At 47.4% G+C, this 27,620-nt stretch overlaps 1 protein-coding gene across 1 annotated transcript; it reads right to left on the minus strand.

Moving 5' to 3' along the window:
- LOC140906195 (uncharacterized) lies at positions 1-27,620 on the minus strand. Its single transcript, XM_073329687.2, is given in 13 exon segments — positions 1-1,994; positions 1,997-2,389; positions 6,186-6,299; positions 6,609-6,716; positions 7,124-7,205; positions 8,027-8,057; positions 15,151-16,249; positions 18,713-18,826; positions 19,236-19,295; positions 19,427-19,540; positions 20,699-20,825; positions 23,528-23,911; positions 27,460-27,620. Coding segments are annotated over 13 exon segments (3,801 nt in total). The 5' UTR covers positions 27,484-27,620; the 3' UTR covers positions 1-843.

Raw genomic sequence — 27,620 nt, forward strand, 5'->3', positions numbered from 1 at the left:
TTATTTAGGAAATCAAACACGTTTAGTTTATTACCAATGAATGTAACAAAGTCACACATTATCCAAAGTCATGTACAAGCATGGCCATGGAGGCACAGTCCAAGGCCAGACAGGCAGAGCCAGGATTAGAATGCAGGACTTCCAATCCTATGCTCACCCAAAGAACCTATTTTTAGTGGCCATGATAGGGCTGGCTCCAGCCCCCAGGGCCATGCATGAGCAGTCCTGTCCGGTCTCTAGAAAACGACATGCAAGTGAGCAATAGGTCACTTACCCTCCATTCTTTCCATAGAGTCTTTACACAGAGGAACAGTGGTAAACCACAAAGTAGCCTACAGCTCCTAGCTAGAAGAGAATGGACATGTGCAAACCTGAAACCATGGGGGCCATACACAAACTGTACATATAAAACAAATCTGTGATGAGAATTCTAACAAGACACCAGCTGCAGGATATTAGACACCCCCCTGCTGTACACAAGGGGGGGGGGGCACGCGGAGGAATCTAGCTATCAAAAGTTTCTAGTCAGTTTCCAGTTTAGCCAAGTCTGCCACATAGGCTCAGGTCTCCCTCCCAGCTCCAAGGGTGAGCGATCTCTGGCAGTGAATGTTCCTCCAGCGCTCAGGTGGTTCCGTAGCTTTGGCTGCTATACGATAAATACAGACATGGAGACCGAACCTGCAAAAACTAAGGATGTGACTGGTCCCATGGAAGTCACATGCTTAAAGTTAATCACGCCTGTAAGTGCTTGCCAGATCAGGGCACGGTGAGTGTGTTAACTCGCTGTATTGTATTTGCTTTGCTTGTTGGAAGATATGTGGCAGGCTGGAACCTATGTCTGCATTAAGGAACCCAGGCTTCAGTCTTTGGGGAAGCCTCCAGGTGATCTGGCTCTGCTCCATGCACCCTGTGATGGTCTTTCAGCAACTGCTTATATCGGAAGCCTCTCCCGCATTCGCTGCACTGGTGAGGCCTCCCTCCAGCGTGGATCCGCTGGTGTTTCAGGAGATGTTCTTTCTGGATGAAGCTCTTCCCACAGTCACTGCACTGATGGGGCTGCTCCCCCGTGTGAACACACAGGTGCTGGACGAGATGGTACTTCTGGCTGTAGCTTTTGTCACGCTTGGTGCATTTGTAAGGCCTCTCCCCCGGGTGGGCTCTCCGGTGGCGGGTGAGCTCCGACTGCGGGAAGAGCTTCAAGTGCCAGTCACTGCATTCGTAGGGCTTCTCCCTGCTGTGGTTTCTTTGGTGCTTTAAGCCGCTCTCCATGAGCCAGACGCTTTGTCCACACGAGGCGCACGGATGGCGTCCGTCGGCACGGCTCTGCTGGTGGCTTAGGAGGTCCTGCTTCCCCGAGACGCTCTTCCCGCAGGGGATGCGCCGCTCCGATCCTTCGTCCAGGTGGACACGCTGGCGATTCCGCAGGCGGTATTTCTCGGCATAGCTTTTGCCGCACTTGTTGCGCTGATGTGGCCGCTGCCCCGCGTGAATCAGCTGGCGACGGAGGAGGCTGGAGAGGTAACTATAGTTCTTGCCGCACTGCGCGCGCGGGTAGGGCTTCTCACTGCCATGGCTCGTCTGGTGCCTTACGAAGCTCACCTTGGGGCGGAAGCTCTTCCCGCACTGGGCGCGGCTGTAGGGCTTTTCACCGGCGTGGCTCCTGTAGCGGCTGGCCAGCTTGGATTTCTCACCGACGCCTTTCCCACACTCTGTGCATTTATAAGGCCACTCCCCTGTGTGGATCCGCTGATGCGAGACAAGCACGAACTTTTGACTGAAGCTCCTCCCGCAGGCGGCGCACTGGAAGGGCCTCTCCCCGGTGGGCAGCCGCTGGTGGTTCTGGAGGTGCTCCTTGCGGCTGTAGCTTTTGTTGCACTGGTCGCATTTATACGGCCGCTCTCCCCTGTGGATCGTCTGGTGCCGCATGAGCGCCGAGTGGCGCTTGAAGCTCTTCTGGCGTTCGCTACATGGATAGGGCCGCTCCTTGGTGTGGCTCTCTGGTGCTTCACAAAGCTGATCTTGAGCCTAAAGCTCTTCCCACAGTCAGCACAGGTGTAGGGCCTCTCACCCGTGTGGAGTCTCTCCTGCGACAGGAGAATGTCCTTTCGCGTGAAGTTCCTCCCACATTGGGCACACGCATCGGGGGCTATTCCTGCATCGCCCCTGAGCTGGGCGGCAACAGGTTTGAGTTCTCTTTCATGCTGAGTAAGTTCCCCCAGGGTGTTGCCTGGAGAGCTGACCGAAGTGCGAGGACTCTCAACGGCTGCTTCCTGTTCAGCATCCTGGAAAGCTCCCTCCTCTGCTTGTCCTGGCAACGGCCCAGGTAGCTCCAGGTCGCTAGGGCCTTCTTCGGGGCGTTGCTCCTCTGTTTTGATCGTGAGCTCAGCATCTGCTGGCACAAAAGAGAGAATCAGGACATTGATGTCACCTGGCTCGGATGAAGGACGTCTCCAATACATAACGCAGAAAGGGCTGGCAGCAGCGTTAGTCTAGAAGGGAAAAGGTAGAGGAAAGGACAACTTTTATTAGAGCAAAAACCACAGTGTATAACACACAAGCTTGGTGGCCAAACCGTTTCCTCTCTGGGGCTTGTCATCTGGTTCCTGCCCAGGCTCCATCTACAGCACCTCTGCTCCTTCCTGTCCGACAGACACTCCTGCGGCTTACTCACCTTTGCCCTCCCACACACGCCACAGGATGTCGGAGCACCCAGAATGCTTTGCAGCAGACTGGCCTTCCTGCTGGGGCGTAGTGTGAGACACACAGGAAAGGCAGGTCAGCACGGCAGTGGGAAATCAGAGGTTTCAAAGTTGGAGTGAGGAATGGGATTTATCTACAATATTCTTGTCCATTGCCAGGGGAACACACTTCAGGGTTTGGAAATCTGTACACAATCAATGGTTTTAAATCGGCTTGAGTTTGGGATGGCTACACAACTCAGGAGTCACCCCAAACAAGAGCCAGGTAAGCCTTTCAACAGGACTGCACCAACATGCATTCTGCATATGCCACAGGTTACAGAACTAACTAACCAATGCCTTTTGCTGGGATTCTTTTTGTATCCTTCTGCCTTTGATGCTAGTCTCCCTTCGCTACCATGATTCTAAATCTTTCAGATGAAGACGGAGTCATCAATATTTCTAACAAGGGCCTAAAACAACTTTTCTATATTTGTTTCTATGTTTATTCTCAGGACTTTGCAGGGCCAGAAGCAAGTGCTGTGCATCCTGTTGGGAAGCTGGGGATTTCCCCCTTCAGGTGAAATAAGCTTCCCCTTTCTAGTCCTGCAGAGTTGTAATACATTGGGCCTGAAGCCAGTCAGTTCTGAATCAGTGACCATCTGAGCCTTGAGCAGATGAGCAGGCTTTGATTTGAAGCTGCTCAGAGGTTGAACACTGCACGTTCCAGGTGAAATAGATAAATGGGCAGAGGGCAGGCGTGTTGCAAGATAAATGAAGTTTGTCACAAGGTTCTAGAATTCATCACATGCACACAATGAATTTGTGTGAATTTGTATAAGAGGACAAGAATGACAGAGCAGATTACAGGACCAAAACCAGAACCACTATCTAAATTGCATCAAAGCAGTGTAACATCAGACTGTTAAGAAGGCGCCCCTGTCCTAACAGGACACGTCATCACCAGATAAAGAAACAGATCTTAAAATCTTTAAAGAAAACTTTGTTTGACATTTTGTCTGGCAAGGAATCACTTAACAGTTGTGATTGTGAAATCTGTACTTCCATTGTTTTGTCTTTATGGTCCCCACTTCTCTACTGTTTATCTGTATAGTCTTTGTCTGTTTTTTTGATTGTTTCTGTCTGTGGCATAACTAATTTTGCAAGATTTAAATCAACTAAAGTGGTGGGATCTGACTGGGTAAAGAATTGTTTTGTAATGGGCTGTGATTGGTGAAAAACACTGTTTGGTAGTTGCATCCGATGAAGTGAGCTGTAGCTCACGAAAGCTTATGCTCAAATAAATTGGTTAGTCTCTAAGGTGCCACAAGTACTCCTTTTCTTTTTGCGAATACAGACTAACACGGCTGCTACTCTGAAAACTGTTTGGTAGACTTTCGTTTAAAACGATTGATTGGTTAAGGTACAGCTAAGCAGGACTCAAGTTTAACTATATAAACTGGGGTCCAAAAGGAAGTTTTTTGGAACCTAACTTCAGGACACTACCCCAGATCAGAGTTGCCAGACCTCAACACCCTGCCAATCACACTACACGGGAAGCTGGAGCCCCTGCCGATCTAATCTCGAGTGGCCACCAGGAAAAGTTTGTCTGCCTTATTGGGAGTGGTGAGCAATGTATGCTTAGTGTGTGTATTCTGTTTGGTAACTGTTAATAACAAGAAGTTAAGGATAATACTGTGTATGGCTCTTTCATTGGTAAAAGGCCCCGCAAACCTGAGCCCTAGGAACTGGGTAAGGGTAGGTGCCTAAATTAACCGGGTTAGGGCTGAGTCCACGGAAGGGTAAAGGTGGCTGCCCTAGAGTGTGTGGGTAACAGGAGGGTAGCTAACGTGACGCCAATTTTTTAAAAAGGCTCCAGAGGCAATCCTGGCAATTACAGGTCGTTAAGCCTAACTTCAGTGCCAGGCAAACTGGTTGAAACTATAGTAAAGAACAGAATGATCAGACACTACGATGCACACAATGTGTGGCAGAAGAGTCAACGCAGCCTTTGTGAAGAGAATTCATGCCTCACCAATTTTCTCGAGTTCTTTGAAAGGGTCAACAAACATGTGGACTAGGATCCAGTGTACTTGGACTTTCAGAGAGCTTTTGACAAGGTTCCTCACCAAACGCTCTTAAACAAACTAAACAGTCATGGGATAAGAGGGAAGGCCCTCTCATGGCTCAGTAACTGGTTAAAAGACAGGAAATAAAGGGTACAAATAAACAGTCAATTTTCACAGTGAAGAGCGGTAACTAGCAGAGTCCCCCAAGAATCTGTACTGGGACCAGGGCTGTTCAACATATTCATAAATGGTCTGGAAAAAAGGATAAACAGTGAGGTGGCAAAGATTGCAGATGACACAAAACTACTCAAGATAGTTAAGTCCAAAGCAGAATGTGAAGAGTGTAAGGGACCTCACAATACTGGGTGACTGGGCAACAAAATGGCAGATGAAATTCAGTGTCGATAAATGCAAAGTAATGCATATTGGAAAACATAATCTGACCCAATTACACATACAAAATGATGAGATCTAAATAAGCTGTTACCCCTCAAGAAAGAGATCTTGGAGTCATCATGGATAGTTCTCTGCTCTGCTCAATGTGCAGCAGCAGTCAAAAAAGCGAACAGACTGTTAGGAATTCATTAGGAAAGGGATAGAAAGTATGACAGAAAATATCCTATTGCCTCTATATAAATCCATGGTACGCCCACACCTTGAATACGGAATGCAGTTCTGGTCACCCCATCTCAAACAAGGTATCAGAGCTGGGAAAAGTACAGGGAACAGCAACAAAAATTATTCGGGGTGTGGAACAACTCCCATATGAGAAGAGATTAAAAAGATCAGACTTTTGATCTTAGAAAAGAGCTGGCTAAAGGGGGATATGACAGAGGTCTATAAAATCCTGACTGGGGTGGAGAAAGTGAATAAGGAAGCGCTGTTTACCCCTTCACATAACACAAGAATTAGGTCACCTGATGAAATTAATCGGCAGTAGGTTTAACACAAACATAAGGAAGTACTTCCTCGCACAGTGCACGCTCAATCTCTGGAACTTGTTTCCAGGTGATGTTGTGAAGGCCAAAAGTATAATTGGGTTAAAAAAATCAATTAGAGAAGTTGATGAAGGATAGGTCTGTCAATGGCTGTTAGCTGAGATGGTCAGGGACACAACGTCGTGCTCTGGGTGTCCCTAAACCTCCAACTGTTAGATGCTGGGACTGGACGACAGGATAGATCACTCAAACTGCCCTGTTTTGTTCACTCCCTCTGAAGCATCTGGCAGTGGCCACTCTCAGAAGACAGGACGCTGGGCTAGATGGAACCAGCATGCCCATTCTTATGCACCGACAAAGGCTAGTTACAAAGTTATGACAGATGTACAAAACAATGGAATTAGGCTTTGAGGTTTGATTGGAATTAGGCTCAGGAAGGTTTGATCGGATTTCCACCGCTCTCTATTGTCATTCCTCAGTCGTTTAAATCTATTGCTCACCCATTCTAAGATCTGCAGGGATCTCTCTCTCCTCCGAGTCCTGATGATCCTGGATACGCAGCTCCTCCTCCTGTTTAATCCAGGATGAAATCTCATGTGTAGGAACTGGAGAGTCTGTTCAGGGGAAAGAAGGAGACTGTGTTTTCCCAACATCCACAAAATGCTTAGAGATTGCTTTTCAAACACTTCGCTACCAAAAACCATTTCTTTCCTGAATAAATGTAAACAGGGTAATAATGAGGATTCAGAGAAAACTACCAGAGGACAATGGGCAGAAAGTCAGAAAGGGGAGTTATTACATTTAGAACCTATTGGGGTGGGTGGAGAAATCTAGGGTCAAAATTGTCTTGAGGATAAGGAACCCTGGGATATGAGAAATCCAAAGAGCCTGCCAGGATTTTGGAGTTTTAACCATGTCCTTACCCATGCTGGGCTCCGTGGGGATTTCTGTCTCTTCTGGCTCATCCCCAACACATGGCTCCGGTCCTCGTTCAATCTGAGACAGGATGCTGGGTTTGGAAATCACAGAGTCTGTTCATGGAGAAGAAGAATAGAGCTCTTTGGTATTTAATTACGTAAAACTTGATGTGATTTTAAACGCCTTTTTGTCACTGAAGGTGCCTGCTCCTATGAACCAAGTTGCAGAAGTGTTAACGAAGAGCATGCAGAAAATGGAGATAGCTGGTGACAGGTGAGCTGGACTCCTGGCAGCAGATTCAGGGCTCATCAGATGGAGAGGAACACAACGCATTGTGCGTCCTGCATAAAGATCTGGAGGCAGGTACTCACCTAGTGTAAACTGTCACAGCTCCATTCATTTCAATAAACAATTTACATCAGTGAGGATCTGACCCTTGGTCAATAACTCTGAGCCAGAGCCAACCCAGCTCTTGCCACATCACAAAGTCTGTAATAAGTGAGTGAGAACTTATCCTTACCCAGGGAGACCAGAGTCTCATAGTTCCCCTTCATCACGTTCTCGCAAAGCTCCTTCTGCCATTTGGCTGCACTCTCCCATCCCTGCTCAGAGAAATACAGAGATGCATCAGACGACACTGGGACTGAAATCACAAGTGCTGCATACTTTCCCCCGGGGTGGGGTAATACACTGGTAAAATCAGCAGTGTAGACGGAGATGGAACTGCCTGGGTGTGCAGAGAGCCATGAAGGATACATACCTAAACCGTGCCTCACTGTCTACACTGCTATTTATACCCAAGCTAGAGTATGAACTCTGCCCACCGCCATGAGGCGCGTGCAGTGTAGACACACTCTACATGTCCACAAAGAAGCGATCAAGTCGCTTCAGTTAACTCCCTTGTTGGTGGATACACCTAACAGGTCAAAATTCGAATGTGCACGGAGGCAGAACTATCCTCAGCCATAGAGGCTAAAGGCCAATTTCTCTGCTGGTGGAATTCCACTGATTTTAGCATAGCTACATCAGCAGAGAGTTTGGTCCTAAAATAACATTGAGGGACCATGAGAAAAGACAACACAGACGGAAGAAAACCTCACCAGCAGGAGGTCAGCAATGTGAATGAATTTAGACACATAGGGACCCCTCCTACCGTAGGTCTCTGGAAGATGAGCCAACACCCCAGTAATTTGCATGAGAAGAGGCAGAAGATGATGTCAGAGTCTTTTTGAGAGTTACATCAGGGCTGACTGGGAGAATGGAACCAGAATTAAAGGGACAGGCAATCTCTCCCCCCTCCCCCCCCAGATTTTATTCCTGGGTACAAAAGCATCTATCAGTGAGATCCATATTGGCAGTGCCTTAAAGAACCTACCAGCCACAAGACACAAACACCCCTTTCATATCTGACAATCAGCTTTACCTCTGCACCAGCTGGGATATTGGGATATTGACTTCTCCCTTAGCGCCTGGGGGGAGCCTCAGGATCCAGAAGTTCCTGTTCTTCAGCAGGTTCTCCATGTTCTCCAGCCTCCTCTGCAGCAGCCCATACTCCTGGATCAGAGTTCCCAGCACAGCCCACTTACTCTCCAGCTGGTTTCCAAACTCCACCATTGTTTCCTCACAGCTGACTAGTTTCTTCTCAGCTGTCCCCATTCTCCCATTCAGATTCAGCAACTGTGTGGCCTGAGAATCCACCTTCTTCTCTATGGCTTGAACTTCAGCCTCCATGGTCATGTTTGCAGCTGGGTTTCTCTAAGGGGAATTTCTTCAGGGCCAGCAGGTGGCTGCAAAGGCACCATGACTCTGCATCCCATTCTGGAGCCTATGTGAAAGGACAGAAATGGAAAGACATCTAGCAAGGTAAACAATACACAAGCTGTCACTCCCAGGATCTTTGTTCTAAGAGAGTCATTCTCCAGATGTGTCAAAGTCTGTCGATATTTTCATCATCAGCTGTGTTTTTACGCTCTAATAATTTAACCTGCATCAGTCTGAAATTCAACACATGAAAACTTGAACTCCACCTGCAATATACTTTCAAACTGTTCTGATGTTTTCTGAAAAGGCCCCAAATTGGTCTCATCAACAGGTTCACATATTTTGGAACCTTTTTTTGGGTCAATAACTTCATATTACAAAACAGACTTTGTAGACAGTCAATACTCTGCCTGCGTTGTGCACTTTTCCCTATTTCAAAGCACTAAAGCTTTTGGTTTGAAAACTATGACCGTTAGCTTTTACTCCTAAGTTTTTGCTTAGAGCATGACAGGAAAACATCTCCACCAACATGGTCTTCTGCCTGAGTGACCCTGGGCCCAAAACGGAAGGAGAACAAGGATGGGTTTATGGTTAAAGTACTGGACAGGGACTCAGGAGATGTGTGGTCTATTTCCATCTCTGCCACAGTCTCCTTGGGTGAAACTGAACAAGTCGCATTCCTCCCTAGATCAGACCCCACTGTAAATGGGGATGAGAAGAGTCCATTTCACCTGTCCTTGTTCAGCCTTAGCTGTTTAGACTGCAAGCTCTTTAAGGCAGGGCCTGTTTCTCATGATGTGTAGATACAGTGTTCATCACAATGTGGCCCTAATCTCAGTTGGAGACCCTAGCAGAGGTTGTAATGCATATCCTAATGCCATATGAATGAATGGCAGAATTATTTTTTTACTATTATTTAACAATCACCTTAAGCGGCCAAAATCAGCATCATCAGACAGCTCAGGGCCTCTCCCCTGATTAGAAGGGAGGGAGGGAGGCAGGCCTAGTATTACATGGGTGAAATGCAGGTTTCTCTACACTTTCAAACCAACATGCGTTGTGCTGGCCCAGGGACAGCAGCCTATGCTCCCCCAATGCGGTTAAGAGTCTGGGCCTAATATCTGGTCCCCCAGGCTAGCAGAGTGCGCTGTGCTGCAGGGAGAGGCCTTCACAAGCCTCAAGCGGCTCACTTTGTGCCAGCAGGCATTGCTCTGAAAGGAGCTGCACCCAGATCTTGACTGAAGGGAGAGTCCCGATGATCCGGGACTTGAGAAAGGCAGGTCAATCAGGGAGGATGATTGGGATGGAGAGGAGAAAGAAGACTAGAGAACCCAGCCAGACTCCTTGTATGAAACATTTCCTCCCTCCGCCACCAGCAATCTGCACTCAGTTCAGGATCAGAGCTGGAGTTTAGATCTCACTCTTTCCCAGCGCTAACAGCCAGGGTGGTACACACAAACGCCCCCCGCACCACATCCCGGGCAGTTCGAGGACACCAGAGCCCAAAGACTCTGCCAGGTCTAGAAGTTGCAGGACAGAGAACAGAGGAGACGGGGCTCTTGTCCTTGACCCAGAGGGGACAAGGGAGACAAAAGCCAATCTCTGCCAGGGCCGCGGGGGGGAGGAGTGCGAAAGGGGTCAGAGACAAGGTAACTTTGGAACCTCCCCCCTCTTCTTCCCCACATCAGGGCCGAGCCCGCCGCTGGCAGGGCTCTGAAACCCTGGGAAACCGCCGCGGGCGAAGCAAGCCCCCAGGGGTGCTGCCTGGCTGGGAGAGCGCGCAGAGGGCGGCCGAAGCAGGCCTTGCCCCAGGCCGGAGCCGCGGCCACTCGCCTTCCCAGCAGACTTTAGCCGCGGCCCCGGACGCCAGCCGGCCCCGAGCGGGGGCGCAGAGAACGCGCCGCCCCGCGCTCCCGGGGCAGCCCGGGCCGGGCGGGGAGAAGCTCCCGGGGCCCCCCCGCCCGCCGGGCCCTTACCTGGGCAGCGGCCCGCTCGGCCATGGCCCCCCCGGGCGGGGCTGCTCCCGCGGGCCCGGCCCGGCCGAGCCCCGCTCCCGCTGCGGGCTGGGCAGGGTCCCGGCGCCGCCTCGCCACGGGCCGGCCCCGCTGCCGGGCGGAGCGGAGCGAGCGCGGCCCGCAGGGAGGGAGGGAGGGAGCCGCGGCCTGGCTGCCGGGGTCGGGAGCGGCGGGGAAGGGCCACGCACCCCGCCGTTCCCGCAGGATTTGAACCCGGGGCCGCCCTGCGGAGCGGGCCGCTGTTCGCACGAGCCCTTGTGGGCACTGAGCAGCGCCGGGGCGGGTCTCCGGGGGTCTCTCTGGGGAACGTGCATCCTCCTCTGGGGCGGGCGATTAACCCAGCCCTGGGCTGACAGCCCTGGAGGTCCGTCCCCGCCCTGCCTTCCACATCCACAGCCCGTTTTCATCTGCCCAGTTCCACACCCACGGTGCCCGCTCCTGAGGGGCCAGGCCCACCCCGCTCCTGTCTGGGGCGGCCTGTCTGACGCCAGCCCTGGGCCCTTGCCGATGACCGGCTCCCATGCAGGGTCCCTCCCTCTGCAGGAAGCGCAGGCCTGTCTTTATGCTTAGCTGCTGCGGGAATTAAAGGGCGAACTGCGCATCCCGTGCACCAGGCTCCCAGTGATAGATGCCCCCCCACACACACAGCTGTTACTGCCTCTAAGGCATAAAAATACAACAGCAATTACCCCCTCCCTGCAGCATTGCTGTTGGGACCTGCAGGGGTTGAAGCCCTGGCTCCAAAATACTGTGGAATTGTTTCCTACAAGTGAAACTTCACAAGGCCCCTGCATGGGGGCAGGCAGGATGTATGGGGTGAGAAGGGGAATGAGTATTTTTGGGTGAGCTCTTATCCTTGTCCACACCTGTCGCACCACCACATCTCTCCCTACGCACACCACACCAGCCACACAACCTGTTCAGACAGGAGCCCAGTGCGGAGCCACCTTACAGCCCCTTTCCTCCCCTATAATGATGGCCAGCATTTGGGCCTACCTCACTACTGGTTCCATAATTCATTTGGGCTGTACGGTCCAGGAGAAAAAAACCCTAGCTGTACTTTGTGAATAGATTAATTTTGTCCCTTTAATTTCCCATGCTGCTCTAATCGTCTCTGGCAGCAGCCCCCACTGCCAAAGGCAGTACATGGTTTGTAGGTGAGCCTGACGCAAATAGTCATACAGTTAAAAGCTAGAAGGGACTAGCAGATCTAGTCCGACCTTCTGTATATTACAGGCCACCTGTCTACTGGTGAAGAGCATTAATTCCTGTTGACACAGGGCAGTGGAAATGTAAAGCACTAAAGAAGGGGCATTAGGGCACCACCCTCTATTATAGAGCTTTCAGACTCTTTTGTAAAGGATCTACATGCTCTTTAAAAAGTGTATTTCTGTTCTGAAAAGCAACTCTCAAATTGGCATTGTAGGGGCTTGTTTACTGTCATTCAATTATTTCTCTGTAACATAAGCACATTTAATAAGTAAAATTTGTTCTTCCCAGCCCTGGAATCTCAGACTGGATTTATCTGAATCAGGCTAGGTTCTGTCTTATATAGCCGCAAATTAAGCCGTCAACGGCCATGAAACCTCATTGCTTTTAATGGGTTTACATAGGTGTAACGGCATAGGATGTAGTAACAATGATGCACATGAAGGAATAGACTCCAGCTCCTTCTCTTAATTGTGTTGGCTCTGCAGACTTAAACAGGCTAAGCAGAAGAAAAACTTAGTTTTGTTAATGAAGTCAGGAGCTAAGGCTCTCAAGACACATAGGAGCAGAGCTTTTGAGTAAGAAGTTGCTATTTTCAATTTCACTTTTCAGGGTAGAATAACACCTTCCACTGTTCTTGCTGCACCAGTTTAACCACACATCTTGATAAACAGTACAAGAAGTTCTGTTCAAAAATAATTTCTAATTCACTTAAAAGCCCTCTTTCCACACTGGTGAGCTAAAGTATATTTACACTTTTTCAACTAGAACCATGTTTTAAACTGTGCCAAAACAGTTTAAACATTGTTTAAAGCTACAGGCCTTATGCAAGATTGAAACTATTTATTTGTATGGCAGTAGCACCTAGGAGTTGCAGTTATGGAGCAGGACTCCATTGTACTAGATGGGGTACAAACAGAGTAAAAGGAATCCCTGCCCCAAAGAGCTTCCAATGTAAGTAAGCATGTTTTTTTCTCTTCCATTTTGCTGCTTGCCATTTACTGACCCAAAGGAAGTCCTTTGACTAACTGCAGCACACTTAAAATGGGAAGGAAGGAGAGGTGATGACAAGAAAGAAGCTGCTAGGAAGAGGATTTTTGCTGCAGGAGAATCTATCCATCTTGGGAAAATGCTCATGCTTCAGATGACCTCCTGTGTTACGTCAGACTGACAAAACCTCTAATACAATGTGTTAAAACACAGCAGACAGGATAAATCAGGTAATAACATTTATTGGTCCATAAAAGTTAACATGCAAGCTTTCTCATGCCAAAGATGTTAAAATTATTCAAGTGCTGGCAGTTTATACAAAAGCAGAGACTAAAAGGTTGTATGGATGTGTTCACAGTGATTTAAATGAACACAATGGTATCGACTATATATCAAAGTCGCTGGATGATTACACCCAGGCTGCTGAAAGGTATTCTCTGCACCCCCATCTATTTTCTAGAGCAGACCGACAATAGCAGTAAACAGGAATGGACATACTTACTTGTTCATGTCCGTTGAGGTTTAGAAAAAGGGGGAAAACTGTTGCCATAGTGACTACTGATGGAACAGAAGGCCTGAAACTGCAGAGTGAATGGCCAGTTCCCCATTACAAGTAATTCCTTTTCACTCAACCTAACTATAATAGGCCAAATCCTGAGAGGCCTGGACAGTGCTCAGAAACTCTTAAGCCTCAGGTCAATATTCTCCTGAAACTAAGACCTGAGTCCAGTATATACTATAATCTTTACAAAGATGTTTTTGACCTGAATGCACTGCAGTAGCTTCATGTTAACTCCACAGGGGCATGCACTTCTCTGATGCGAACACTTATTAGCAGCCAGCTGCAATTAATGTAAATGAAAAACAAAATTGAGTTTTCAGTGTTACCCCCTCACAAATTTTTGTTCTGATTCAGAGATTGAAGACCTGGCTCCTAAGCATGGTGGAAGATATTTATCAGACTTATTTTTGCAGCGATTTTTCCCCCCGGACTTTGGTTCTTTACAGGATAACTAGGAAGCGTAAAAACAGCAGCCAAGCAAAAATTAGAACACCCCCCCCCCCCAAGCCCCAACTCTATACTAAATGTCACAATTGCAGGGTCTTTTTGGTCCTTGTGCTGAGTTTTCTATATTTTAGCACACTGGCAGCCTGCCCCTGCCCTGGAAAAAACTCATTGGCTTCAGGGGAGACTGGATCAGGGCCTTGGTGCATATACAATCAAATTTAGGCCCCAATCCTGCAACTTCCTCCATGTGGGCAGTTGTGTCCGCACAGAGCCGCACTGTCTTCAGCAGGGCTTGATGCAGGTGCAGCAGTCTGCTCAGTCTCACAAAGTTAAATGATCAGAACCTTAATTTGGTGCTAGGCTAGCAATAGAGCAAAATTAATTTACACTTTGCACACGTGACTAAGCCATGTAATAAAGAGCTATGCAGAAGCATACACCCATATTATCCCGTCCATCAATGTTTAAACAAAGGAGAACAAAGTGCCTCAGAAGAATTACATTCCCTACCCACCAAAGAATTCTTTCCCCCCTGGAATCTGTGTACAAACAGCACCATTTACAGGCTGTAGGGCCACTAATATCCCAGCATGGAGATGTGTTAGCTAATGGAGTGATCACAGTACTACAACATTATTTCAGTTGCATGGCTGGAGGAAAAAAAAATCTTTAAAACAAAAGTTCTTGGATAATTTTTTATGTAGTTTTCCCATTTCCCATATGTACAGAAAACCCACTTTGTTTCCAGTCATTAGACTTTTAAATACTGAGGAATTGCAAAAATCTTGTCTTTTTTGAGAGAAAGAAAACCCAACACTTAATAAAATCACATAGTAATAAATGTTTGGTTTATAAATAGTGATCTTACACTTAATATCGGCAGTGTTATGCACGCAAGCAACACTTGACTATCTTATAAAAACTACATTAACTCTGTAGCATTTTTTTTAAAATCAGCAAATTCTCAGAAGGGACCACTCAAGTTTTCCAAGACATGGTTCATGTTGATGAGGCTCTTTTGGAAAGTGTTGGAAACACTGTTGGAAACAGTATTGTTTTTTAAAAACAAGTGGATTATTATTATTTTTTAAAAAGTTCTCACCTGGGTCACATCTAACCTCATGTTCCTGTTTTCCCTAAAATAAAGTCCAAGAACTAAAGAAAAGCATTGACTGCTCAAAATAAAGATTCAATACATTTTTATACAGTGTGTGTGTGTTTGTGTGTATAACAGATTGACATACACAGCAAGGTAAGCTTTAACTGGAAAGGTCTTCAAACAGGAGTTGGACCAACACTAAAGTAAAAATCATCTCAATAATGAGTTTGACAGATATAAAGCCAAGGTTCATGCCCTCCCTTCCCCTTTGTAGAGTTCACGTGAGCACACTGAGCATCCTTTCTTCTCAAGGGCTCATGGATTTAGAAGCTCATGAGTGTGCTCCTCTAAGAGAGGGAAGTTTGAATGTCTGCTTTTACTTACCTTTATAACGCGATAACATCCTCTTCCAATTTGCTGGAGCTGATGTACTTTTATTAGGCAACTATTTACAATCATGCTACCATGTATTTTCTATTTTAACATCAAGGAGCCCAGTTTCTATTTCCTGCAAAAGGCCCTGGGAAATTTCCGGCTGCCTCTGCTCTGCGCTATGAATTCTCAGGTGATCTTTGAGCGACTGTTTATACCTAAAGCTTTTGCCACACTCGGCACACTGGTAGGGCCGCTCCCCCGTGTGGATCCGCTGATGTTTCAGAAGATGATGCTTCCGAATGAAGCTCTTCCCGCACACCGTACATTGGTAGGGTCTCTCTCCCGTGTGCAGTCGCTGGTGGTTCAGAAGATGCTCCTTCCGCATGAAGCCTTTCCCACAGTCTGCGCATTTATAGGGCCGCTCCCCCGTGTGAATCATCTGATGCCTGATGAGTCCTGAGTGACAATTGAAGTTTAAGCCACATTCAGTGCATTCATAAGGTCTTTCCTTGGCGTGGTTTCTCTGGTGAATTATAAGGCTTATCTTCAGACTGAAGCTCTTCCCGCACTCGGCACAGGTGTGTGGCCTCTCACCTGTGTGGATTCGACAGTGGTTTGTTAATTTGGATTGCTCGGTGAAGCCCTTCCCACACTCTGTGCACATGTAGGGCCGCTCTCCCGTGTGGACTCTGTAGTGGTAGGTGAGCCTGGACTGGTGGATGAAGCTCTTCCCGCACTGTGAACACACATAAAGCCTCTCACCTGTGTGGAGCCGGAAGTGGTTGTTCAGATTGGATTGCTGGGCAAACTTTTTCCCGCACTCGGAGCAGGAATAGGGTTTCTCAGCGGTGTGGGTTCTCTGATGTGATATGAAGATGTCTTTCTGGCTGAAGCACCTCCCACACTCACTGCACAAATATGGTCTTTCTCCCAGTTGGCTTCCCTGTTGGGCGGCGACGTTTGGAAACTGACCAAACTCTGTTTCACCTTGAGTGGATTCCCCCAGACTGTGTGCTGTAGAGGTTGCGTTTGAGATGAGCTGCATGTTTGAATTGGGCTGATTTTCGCAGCTGGCTACTTGGAAAACACATGCTTCTGATCTTCCTGATAAGGTCACAGGCAGTTCCTGGTTCACAGGACCTCTCTCCTGAGGACGCTCCTCATGTTTGACCAAGAACCTATCATCTGCTAGAGGGGGAGTGGGGGGAGAGTGGGGGGGGGGGAAGGAGGAGATAATCCTTACGTTACTTATGCATCAATTTGAAATAAAGAAACCCCTTAAGATTTGGAGGTTTCTGATTCATAATGGAATCCCATGAAGTTGGATTTCTCTTCTACATGTGCTACAAAAATGCTCAGAATGGTCTGTTGAAACAGTGCCAAGTAAGAAAGACTTCACTCTCAATCTGTAGGTACTAGAACAGGGGAGGGCAAACTATAGCCCGTCAAGGCTTTCAATCTGGCCCGCAAGAATGCCAGCCCGTGGTGCAGCAGGGCTAAGACAGGCTCCCTGCCTTCCCTGGCCCCACACCACTCCTGGAAGCAGCTGGCACCATGTCCCTGCGGCCCCTGGGGGAGCAGAGGGCTCTGTGCACTTTCCTTGTTTTCAGGCACCGCCCCTCGCAGCTCCCACTGGGCGGGAACGGGGAACCGTGGCCAATGGGAGTTTCAAGGGTGGTACTCACAGGCGAGGGCAGCGCGCGACAGAGTCGCCTGCCCCACTCCACCCCCAGGAGTCACTGTCGGACATGCTAGCTGCTTCTGGGAGCGGCACGGGGCCAGGGCAGGCAGGGAGCCTGCCTTAGCCCCACTGCAAACCGCTGCCACCCCAGAACTGCTCAAGGTAAGTGGCACTGAGCCAGAGCCCGCACCCTAAACCCCTCCTGCACCCCAACCTCCTGCCCTACCCCGCACTCCTCCTGCACCCCAACCCCCTGCCCTGAGTCCCCTCCTGCACCCCAACCCCTTGCCCTGAGCCCCTTCCTGCACACCGCACCACCTCCCACACTCTACATTCCCTCCTGCACCACAACCCCCTACCTTGAGCCCCCTGCTGCACCCCAACCCCCTACCCTGAGCCCTCTCCTGCACCCCAACCCCTTGCCCTAAGCCCCTTCCTGCACACCGCACCCCGTCCCATACCCAACCCCCCTTCCCTACATTCACGGCCCTGCATATAATTTCCCCACCCAGATGTGGCCCTCAGGCCAAAAAGTTTGCCCACCCTGTACTAGGAAGTTACCCATATCTGGCTATTTACAGAGAGTTCTCCATTGGGCTAGCTCCTCACCCCAAACTGGCCTCTAGATTGACGAGTCAAAAATGAAGCTCTAAGAATCATTCTTGCCATGTCCCATCATTTTTCACCAAAATTACAACACAGCTGGCTCTAAACCTTATTTATTGCCTGATCATACAACTGGTGTGGGACAGAAGCCGAGTGAAAATCTTCCCCTTTTTTTCTAGTGCGTTACACCAAGATGACATTTTGAGCTGAGTTATTTTGTGATGAGTTTCACTTCTAAGAAAAGTCTAAATCCAAAGCTTTGGAACTAAGAAGGGGCAATACATGTGTCTAGATCTGTATTCAGTCACACCAAGATAAAAGGGGACACACTCTCTCTGATTTCCTAGTGCTTTTCAAAATACAAGATCATTCCCTGTGATGTTTCCAAAGATAAATTGAGGACTTCTACCTAGAAATCAGAGTCACAGAAGAGCCTTGTGCTGTATGGAACCAGCCTTCTATGTACACGTGATTAGTGTTTTAAGCCCCCATCTTGCAAGATGTTCTGCACAGGTGGAGGACTGTACAGAGCTCAGGACAGGATCAGGGTTTATCTGTTTACAGAAAGTTTTATATATAGGAATAAAAACTGATATGGAGTGGAGTGAAGCTTTCACTGTTATGGAGAGAGGAAAAACAACATTCCCAACTGTATAAGAATTAAGGGACTTACAAGTGCTGTCAAAAAATCGTTTAAGTATTAATATTCATTTTACCTGGCCAAGTGGTATAAGGTGATATTTACTGTGTGGGGCATGGATGAATACTTAATGAGCAACTACTGGTTCTTTTATCAATAAAGCACCTTTAAAATTAAAAAAAATTAAAAACTGAATGTTACAAGGCCCTCAATCCCAACACTGGAGGAAATCGGTCATATTGCAGTCTGCCTCCTTCTGGTTCTCTACACCATACTCTGCCTTCTGGGCCATTTTTAATAACAAAGAAACTGAAGACCAAGTCCAGTTCTGTGGAGATCAGTCACAAGAGATGGGCACTCTTTCCAGGAGGAGAGGAAAAATTAGTCATATCCCCACTCTTTTTACGCTTGGGCAACTAGGGTTCCTAGCCCACACAGCTGCTGAAAACTTTCCCCTCAAGTGGATTCTCCACCTGTACCCCACTGGAAATCTAACAGCTGCCCCTTCACCTCCGACTCATTAGCAAAGCCCTGCCTCTGTCTTTCCATTGGAGCTGCATCCATGGGGAATGTCCTCCCTCCAGGATGACACTCTAAACCGAAAATGTACAGAGAGATGGCTCTGTCTGGGCCTCCCAACAAATCCAGGGGACCAGCCACCTCAGGAAAGTAACTCTCAGGCAATTTACTCACTGTTCCTCAGTTATTTCACTCCTGTACTCACTAGTGCAGGTACTTCTTTGCGTTTCTTGTTCCTTAGCATTCTCTTGAGCTCGTATGCTCTGCTCCTCTTCTTGTTTAATCCATGAGATAATGTCCGTGGTAGAAATGGGAGATTCTGTTCAGAGGAAAGAGGGTGACATCACAGCTTATGTATAATCCACGGAACATCTTATTCAGTATTTGAGAGCTGATCTGAAACCAACACAATGGACCAAGTATTCGGTTGGAGCAAACTGGCACGACTCCACTGAGAGTTGCATTAACATATACCAGTGGTGAATTTGACTATTTCTTTGCTGGAAGAGATGCACGTTCTGACGGTTTGCACATGTTAAAATGGAAATTAAAAAAATATGGGGTGAATATATCAGATGATCAGAACACTCTGAAGAGCCAGAACAAGGAGAGATTGGTGCAAGAGCAGGATAATAAAAACCTGCTCACAGGAATTTAAGCTGTGACTACATGAGCAGGATTCTCAACATTAACTGCAATCAGTGTTCCAAGTGGATTTTATGTATTACCTGTGCTGGGACCGGCAGAGACAGAAGTAACTGGGGCAGGTGGAAAGTCATGAATGACGTCTGCAATGAAGATAAGAAAATGGTCAGTTAAAACGTATCAAGCTCATGTGTTTTTTCCTCATATTTCTATTCTTTGGTGGAATTCCCTACTTTTAACTACACTCACTTTTCCATTTCAGTCCATTGCTCACCTGTGCTAGATTCTGTAGGGATCTCTCTCACTTCCAAGTCCTGCAGCTCCCCAGCACAGAGCTCTTCCCCTTGTTCAATCCGCGATAAAATATCAGGCTTGGAAATTGCATGGTCTGTTCAGGGAAAAGAGGTATTGAGGATATAGTAAGTACTGATTTTAGTTTTAAAGGGGTTCTCCTGGTTTTAAGCCAACCTCCTTGCCTCTCTGGAAGAGACAGATAATCTGCACAGATGTAAGAAATGGTGAACGAAGATCATGCAGAAGAGCAAATGTCTGCTGGAAAATGGGAGCTCCTTACAGGATGGGGGGGGGGTTCCCTCACACAACCCCAAAGTGCAGACTGCTGGGCTTTACTGGGCTGCTGGAGAAGAAAGGCAACCTATAGGATATCAAGGAACTGGAAGGTCTCTAAGTGTGTTGGACACTTCTCCAAAGCTCATCATCATCGTATCTTGAGAGGAAAAACCTGCCACCATTCATGAGCAGCTGTCAATCCACCCACAGCAAGATATGCAGACATGTCAAGAATACCGTGAGGCTGGCAGTATCAAAGGTATCTGGCAGATCTAAAAGAATCAGACTAGACACTTGGATCTTCATTTCTTTCCAGGAAGAGATCACTGACTAAGGAGCCAGTCTAAAACAAAGGTGCCTGTGCTCAGATTTCCTTGGCTCCTCCAGATACTGCCAGAGTTGCCTTGCTATAATCCTCATCATAGAAAGGGGGATTCAAGACAAGTCAATAATCAGAAAGACAGTCTGTACCAAGGGACAGTTTCCAGAGCAAGGACCTAGTAATCACTTCCTCAAAACTTGCTGGCACTCTCAGGTTTGCATAAATTAACAGCACCTTAGTCCTCCCCAATATCAGGTGGGCCTGGGTTCTTGTGTGAACCTTTTGCAAAGCCCTAATTTTAAAAATGTGTGTTTCTAGTATAACATGGGCAGAAACCTTGAGACAGCCATTAATGCAGAAGATCTTGCAACACCTTCACACAATGAATAGGTCAGGTTTCTGGACATGGCCGGAGCTTACACCAAAACAATTAACTCAGTACCAGAAAACTCAGAAGGTGGGGGGGATCAGGAACCCCGTTAGCTTTTTGAAATCTCTCTAAATTGGGAAGATTTGTGGAGCTGGTCTATCACACAGGGTCTGAGATAGGTGCTGATCCACCAGAAATCAGAAGAAGTTGAGAACAGCCTTGGGATAGAAGAAATTCATCAAGTCAGATTGCAAAGCCTCCAATAAGTGTAAAATGCTCTTTACCTAGTGAGATCAAAGACTCATAGTTGCCCTTCATCACATTCTTGTAAAGCTCTTTCTGCCACTCTTCCAAATTCTCCCACTTCTCCCGGGGAATTTGGATTGAGACATCATCAAACGCCACTGGGACCTGAAATCACAAGTGTCACACACTCAGCACCTTCTGCTGCTATCGCCTCCTGACACCAGCTATCCTTTCACCTTGTAGAACAGACAAATGGGTTGGAAATTGCAGAAATTTAGCTCTGGGATGACTGCCCATTGGTCTATATATAAGCAGGTGGGTCTCCCTCCCATGTCCAGTCAACAGGTGTCCACTCCAGAATAACCATCATGAAAACTGGCACCAAATGATGGCCTTGCTAGAAGTCTCTGCATTGAGACTGGAATGGGCTTGGAGAGTGAACTACTTGCTTACCCTGAGAGGTGGTCTCTCCAGATCAGGTACAGTAGGAGCGACAATGGCAATGTGAGTTGGGAGGCAGTGGGAGTGGATTAGTCATGTTTATATGGAAAACATTTTAAATAGTATTCCCACAGAAACTTTAAAATTTTAAAAAAATTAGACAAAGCATTTTAGAAGTCAGGAGCATGTAGTTATGGCCTTTGATTTCAAGAGGATCTATATACATCTAGTGACTGTTAAAGGTATTATTTAAAAATGCCTTTCACTTCTGCTTGCTAACCAGCCCCCTAGTGCTGACATCACTACACGTCAAAAATCTACTTTGCTTTATCCAGTACTGAAGAACACTGCATGCACTATACAAACATTTGTCTTTTGAGTATTTATACCACACATCACCCTGGAATCCAAGCCCCTCTCAGTAAGATTACTTCACTATGCATCTAATCTAATGGCCCAAAAACCGTTTACAGAACACACATTACTCGTAACTTGGCTATTTAACATGGATCACTCAGTTTCCGAAGTGCTGGAGAGGCTATGGACCAAGAGGTGACTAACTGCACATGGTAATTTTGCCCTATTTTTAATCATATATTCTAGAATCAAGTATTATTCCATTGTTCTCAGATACTGTACTGGAACAAGGTACAGCTCAAACACCATTCTTGTTCGGAGTTTGTGGAAAGACAACAGGTAAAAACTGTAGACTGGAAGCCATCCCAAACACGGTGGTTTTTCACAGTATGGGACTTTGGGCCAGATCCTGCTTTCACTTGCAGCAGAATCTGGAATAGTCAGTGAAGTTAATGGAGTCTTTCCAGTTTTACAATAGGAACTGGCCCATCAGCTCTCCCTGTAGAAAGTGACATGCCTCTGAAGAGAGCATTAAGACCATTACCTTTTATGAACAATGTAGAAAACTATAAAATATATAATTTATATAAAAACAGATTGAATAGATTTCCTCCCCATTTAAATATATATATTTTTTTAAAAACAGATGAATACCTGGCTGTGGATTATAATGACTAACAGTAGATTGTATTCATTGTCATCTGTCCTTTGCTTGGTTAATATACCTATGTCCGCAAAATATATATATTTTTTCAACTTAATAGAAATTGTTTAGATGGTCCTTACCCAGAAAGTCAGATCTATAGCTTACATTTCTTAAAGTTTGGGAGACTTTCAGTAGGAGGTTATGGTTTACTTCTCTCTTAGATTTTTAATTTAAAAAAAAAAAATGTTAATAGTTTTAAGCCATGTACTTATCCTGGAAAGCAGCATTACTCAGCTGGTTGAAGATACGTTGAAAAATGCATCTAAAATTTGAAAGCATCCAATATCCCACCCAAAGAGCTTTGTTAAAAGAAGGTTATGTTTGCAAGCGTAGCCTATGAAATGAAAGAGAGCTTTGAAGCAACCAGCTCTTTGGGCAGCTAGGCAGCACCATCTGCTACCAGAGCCATAAAATGCTCTCATACAGTAGGGGCAGCATGCCTTTAATGGCTGGCAGCTGGTCACAAGCCCCACATGGAGGGCACAGGAGCAACTGGTGAGATGAGGAAGGCGGAGGGGGCAGAGCCTTCCCCTTTCTGTGCACACGGTGGCGGGCCAAATAAAAAGATCTGGCAGGTTTCATGTGCCCCCCGCCCGGGCTGCCAGTTGCCTATCCCTTATTATGGTCCAGTGGTCAGGGCCCCCCAAAACAGAGACCTTGTGCGAGTATGCATTGGTTAATTTGGGCCTGGCTATCCACCAACAGTTTTCAAACAGGCTGTTAAGATGGAATTTTATTTTGTCCATCCTGTATGCTAATTACTGGGGGCAGGGGCATGTCGCATTAACAGAGGTGAACCCAAAGGGGGTCACGGCGTGATAAAGTCTGGGATAAACACCGCACTAGATAGTGCCCAACTTTATTGTGTGAGGCAGGGGTCCAGGGTCCCAGGGAAAACAGCATGTAATCATGCCCACCTAGGGACTGTACTGTAATGCATATGGATAAAGAAGCAGACTTAAGTTTAGGGGAGCAACGGATTTTGGCATTTCCAGACTTAAGTGTTTCACTTTGGAAGCATAAAATTATTTTAACATAGGGATTTTTATATGAAATTTCTTGTTTTGTTTTTTTAAAAAAAAGATTTTTTTTTTTTATATTGAACTGTTCGCTAGACTGCAGCAGAATGCTCATTCTGCATGATACACTGGAGTAGGGCAGTGCAACATGGGTATACATTTCATAATTGCTTTCACATATCTTGTGGATTAAGTACTTGCTTAATAAGCAATACAGCTAGCAGCCAGTCAGACTGCTCCTTCCAGCCAAGCTATTTTACAATGGTGATTTATAGGGACATAAAAACTTCTCCGATACAGTATACATTAGTTTTACACGAAAGTACTAGATGGGTTACTGTTACCTTTGGGTCTTCTCCTTTACTAGCAGGGGGAATTCTTAGGATCCAGAAGTTCCTATTCTTCAGCAGGTTCTCCATGTTCTCCAGTCTTCTCTGCAGCAGTCCATACTCCTGGATCAGAGTTCCCAGCACGGCCCACTTACTTTCCAATTGGTTACCAAACTCGACCACTGTTTTCTCACAGTCCACAAATTTCTTCTCAGCTGTCCCTGATCTCCGCTCCAAATTCAGCAATCGCATAGCATGAGACTCCACTTTCCTCTCCACCGCTTGAACAGCAGCTACCACAGTCCACAAGGAAATAGCCGCAGTCTGCAGTTGGGTTTCTTTCACAAAACTTACATCTGGGATAAGGGGAGCTTGTACCTCTGTGTCCCATTCTGATGCCTGTTTGCAAGGACAAAAATTAAAGAGAGCTGGGTTTATGTTCCCAACTAGCAAAATAAGCTACAAAGAGAAACAACACAGAAGTAGATCACGTGCTACAGGCTGTTCAAACCTTGCAATTAGATCTTTGTTTTTAATAGGGTCAAATTTAGAGTTGTGCAAAACAGTCCCAACAAAACCAATATATGATCTGGTGGACTGATAGTCAGGAGACCTGGGTTCTATTCCCACCTCTGCCACTGATCTGTGTTGTAACACGTGTTGTATAATTTCACCTCTCTGTGACTGCTTCTTGTCTACACAGTTAGCTCTTCGGAGCAACGACTGTCTTTTACTATGGGTTTGTATAGGCTGAGCACATTGAAGCTCTGATCTTGGTTGGGGCCTTCGGGCATTATTGTAATACAAAGCAAACACCACCACACCAACCCATCTGTGCTGGGATTATTACGAAGTGAAAACTCAGATGATGTGCACCACTAAGGTTCATAAGCCTTGCTAACACACCTGGGACAGTTTGCAACAGAGCCAAGCAAAACTCTGGTTACTACTGAGATTTGATTTGAGGCTTTGGGTCTGTTTGACTCTCAAAACGAGATTTAGAGGGGTAGCCAAATTAGTCTGTATCCACAAAAACAAAAAGGTGTCTGGTGGCACCTTAAACACTAACAGATTTATTTGAGCATACATTTTCGTGGGTAAAAAATCCACTTCTTCAGATGAATGGAGTGAAAATTACAGATACAGGCATAAATAATATATATTGGCACATGAAGAGAAGGGAGTTACCTTACCAGTGGAGAACCAGTGATGAAAAGGCCAATTCAGTCAGGGGGGATGTGTTCCACTACCAATAATTGATGAGGAGGTGTCAATACCAAGAGAGGGAAAATTGCTTTTGTAGGGAGCCAGCTACTCCCAGTCCCTCTTCAAGCCCAAATTGATTGTGTTAAGTTTGCAAATGGATTGTAGTTCTGCAGTTTCTCTTTGAAGTCTGTTTTTGAAGGTTTTTTGTTGAAGCATGGCTACTTTTAAATCTGTTATTGAGTGTCCAGGGAGATTGAACTGTTCTCCTACTGGCTTTTGTATGTTACCATTCCTGATGTCTGATTTGTGTCCATTTATCCTTTCACAAAGAGACTGTCCGGTTTGGCCAATGTACATGGCAGAGGGGCATTGCTGGCACATAATGGCATATATATCACATTAGCAGATGTGCAGGTGAATGAGCCTCTGATGGTGTGGTTGGGTCCTATCATGGTGTTGCTAGAGTAGATATGGGGATAGAGAAGGCAACTGGGTTTGTTACAGGGATCGGCTCCTGGGTTAGTGTTTCTGTGGTGTGATGTATAGTTGCTAGTGAGTATTTGCTTCAGGTTGGGGGCTGTCTGTAAGCAAGGATTAGCCTGCCTCCCAAGGCCTGTGAGATCGTTTTCCAGGATAGGTTGTAGATCGTTGATGATGCGCTGGAGAGGTTTTAGCTAGGGGCTGTATGTGATGGCCAGTGGTGTTCTGTTATTTTCCTTGTTGGGCCTGTCCTGTAATAGGTGACTTCTGGGGACCCATCTCGCTCTGGCGATCTGTTTTCTCACTTCCCCAGGTGGGTATTGTAGTTTTAAGAATGCTTGATAGAGATCTTGTAGGTGTTTGTCTCTGTCTGAGAGACTGGAGCAAATGCGATTGAATCTTAAGGCTTGGCTATAGACAATGAATTGCGTGGTGTGGTCTGGATGAAAGCTGGAGGCATGTAGGTAAGCATAGCGGTCAGTAGGTTTCCGGTATAGGGTGGTGTTTATGAGACCATCACTTATTTGCACTGTAGTGTCCAGGAAATGGATCTCTTGTGTGGACTGGTCCAGTCTGAGGTTGATGACAGGGTGGAAATTGTTGAAATCCAGGTGGAATTCTTCAAGGGCCTCCTTCCCATGGGTCCATATGATGAAGATGTCATCAGTGTAGCATAAGTAGAGGAGGGGTGCTAGGGGACGAGAACTGAGGAACTGTTGTTCTAAGTCAGCCATAAAAATGTTGGCATACTGTGGGGCCATGCGGGTACCCATAGCAGTGCCACTGACTTGAAGGTATAAGTTGTCCCCAATTTTCCATCTCTTGGTATTGACACCTCCTCATCAGTTATTGGGAGTGGACCACATCCATCCTGTCTAAATTGGCCTTCAACATTGGTTCTCCATTTGTAAGGTAACTCCCTTCTCTTCATGTGCCAACATATATTTTTGCCTGCATCTGTAATTTTCACTAAAGAAAATTTTCACATGCATCTAAAGAAGTGGGTTTTTTACCCATGAAAGCTTATGCCCAAATAAATCTGTTAGTCTTTAATAAAACAATATTTGGGATGGGAATTTCATAAAGAGTCATGTGAAAGAAAATCTTCACATAAACCCTATTAAGGCAAACTTTTGAGCACTCTGCAGTTCTAATCCGGACAGAATAGTCAAAAGATCTGTTAACATTTTCACTATAGGTAATGTTTAGAGGTTTATAATACATTGGTCTGGGACTTGACCCACAGGTTACATCAGCAGAGCTGCCGCTGATTTGCTAAATTCATTACAGCAATTCTGCTATTTTCTTTCTTTAGAATATTCTGGCCTGACCAATTCTTGTCTGCCAAGCTGAAACACACACTTCACTCAAACCCCTCCTTAAGACTCACTTCTTCCACAATGCCCACAAAAAGCAACTCGACAATAGTAATGTTTTATGAAAAAAAAAAAAAAAAAGCCACACTTAACTGAACCACCGGAATATGCATAGATCCAATACCTAAATCCTGCCGGCTGCTCTGTGTGGGCAGAACCCTGTGCATTGCCCCACTGAAATCAACAGGACTAGGGATGAGCGCAGAAGCGCCATCACCAAGGAACACTGTGCAGGACCAGGGCCTAACTGGCTGACTGACAGATAATCCTAGAGCTGTGAGAGCCCCATATCCATTCCCTTCTCCTTGTTACACTCACTAGTCGTGTCTAAAAATCAGGCCCCAGGCCTACAACTGAACCCGCAGAGGACGACCCTGGCACCCCATGGAGATGGCGCACAGTCTTCCCCAGGGCGCTGGGGGCCGAAGAGCGGCAGCAGTCAGTCCCTTAGGCGGGAAGGCTCCTGACCGGCCCGCGGTTTACTGTGCGCCCAGGGGAGCAGGGCGCAGCCCGGGACACCCCCCGGCCAGGCAGGCTCCGCTCCTGCACCTGCGCCACCGAGCGCGCAGCCCACGGCAGCCTCCGGGGCCACTCCGGCCAGACGCTCCCGCAGCCTCTGCGCCCCCGGCAAGAGCAAACCCCGGGCGGGACCTGGCACGGACCCGACACCTGGCTCACGGTATTTGGGCCGAGCGGGGGCGCCGGTCCCTGCAGCGGGGGAAGCACCAAAGCCCCGGGCCCTGCTCCCAGCCGGAGTCACCCGCGCTGCTGCCCGGGACCGGCCGCCCCCGCCCCGGGGCCCAGCCCCAGCCCGGCCGGGCTGCGCCGCGCTCCCCGCGGGCCGCTCCCGGGGCCCGAGGCCCCCCCCGCCCGCCGGGCCCTTACCTGGGCAGCGGCCCGCTCGGCCATGGCCCCCCCCGGGCGGGGCTGCTCCCGCGGGCCCGGCCCGGCCGAGCCCCGCTCCCGCCGCGGGCTGGGCAGAGTCCCGGCGCCGCCTCGCTAGGGGCTGGGGCTGGGCAGCGCGGCCACGCCGGGGAGACAGAGTG

This window comes from Lepidochelys kempii, chromosome 2 (assembly GCF_965140285.1).
Source record: "Lepidochelys kempii isolate rLepKem1 chromosome 2, rLepKem1.hap1, whole genome shotgun sequence".
In the NCBI taxonomy this organism is placed as follows: Eukaryota; Metazoa; Chordata; order Testudines; family Cheloniidae; genus Lepidochelys; species Lepidochelys kempii.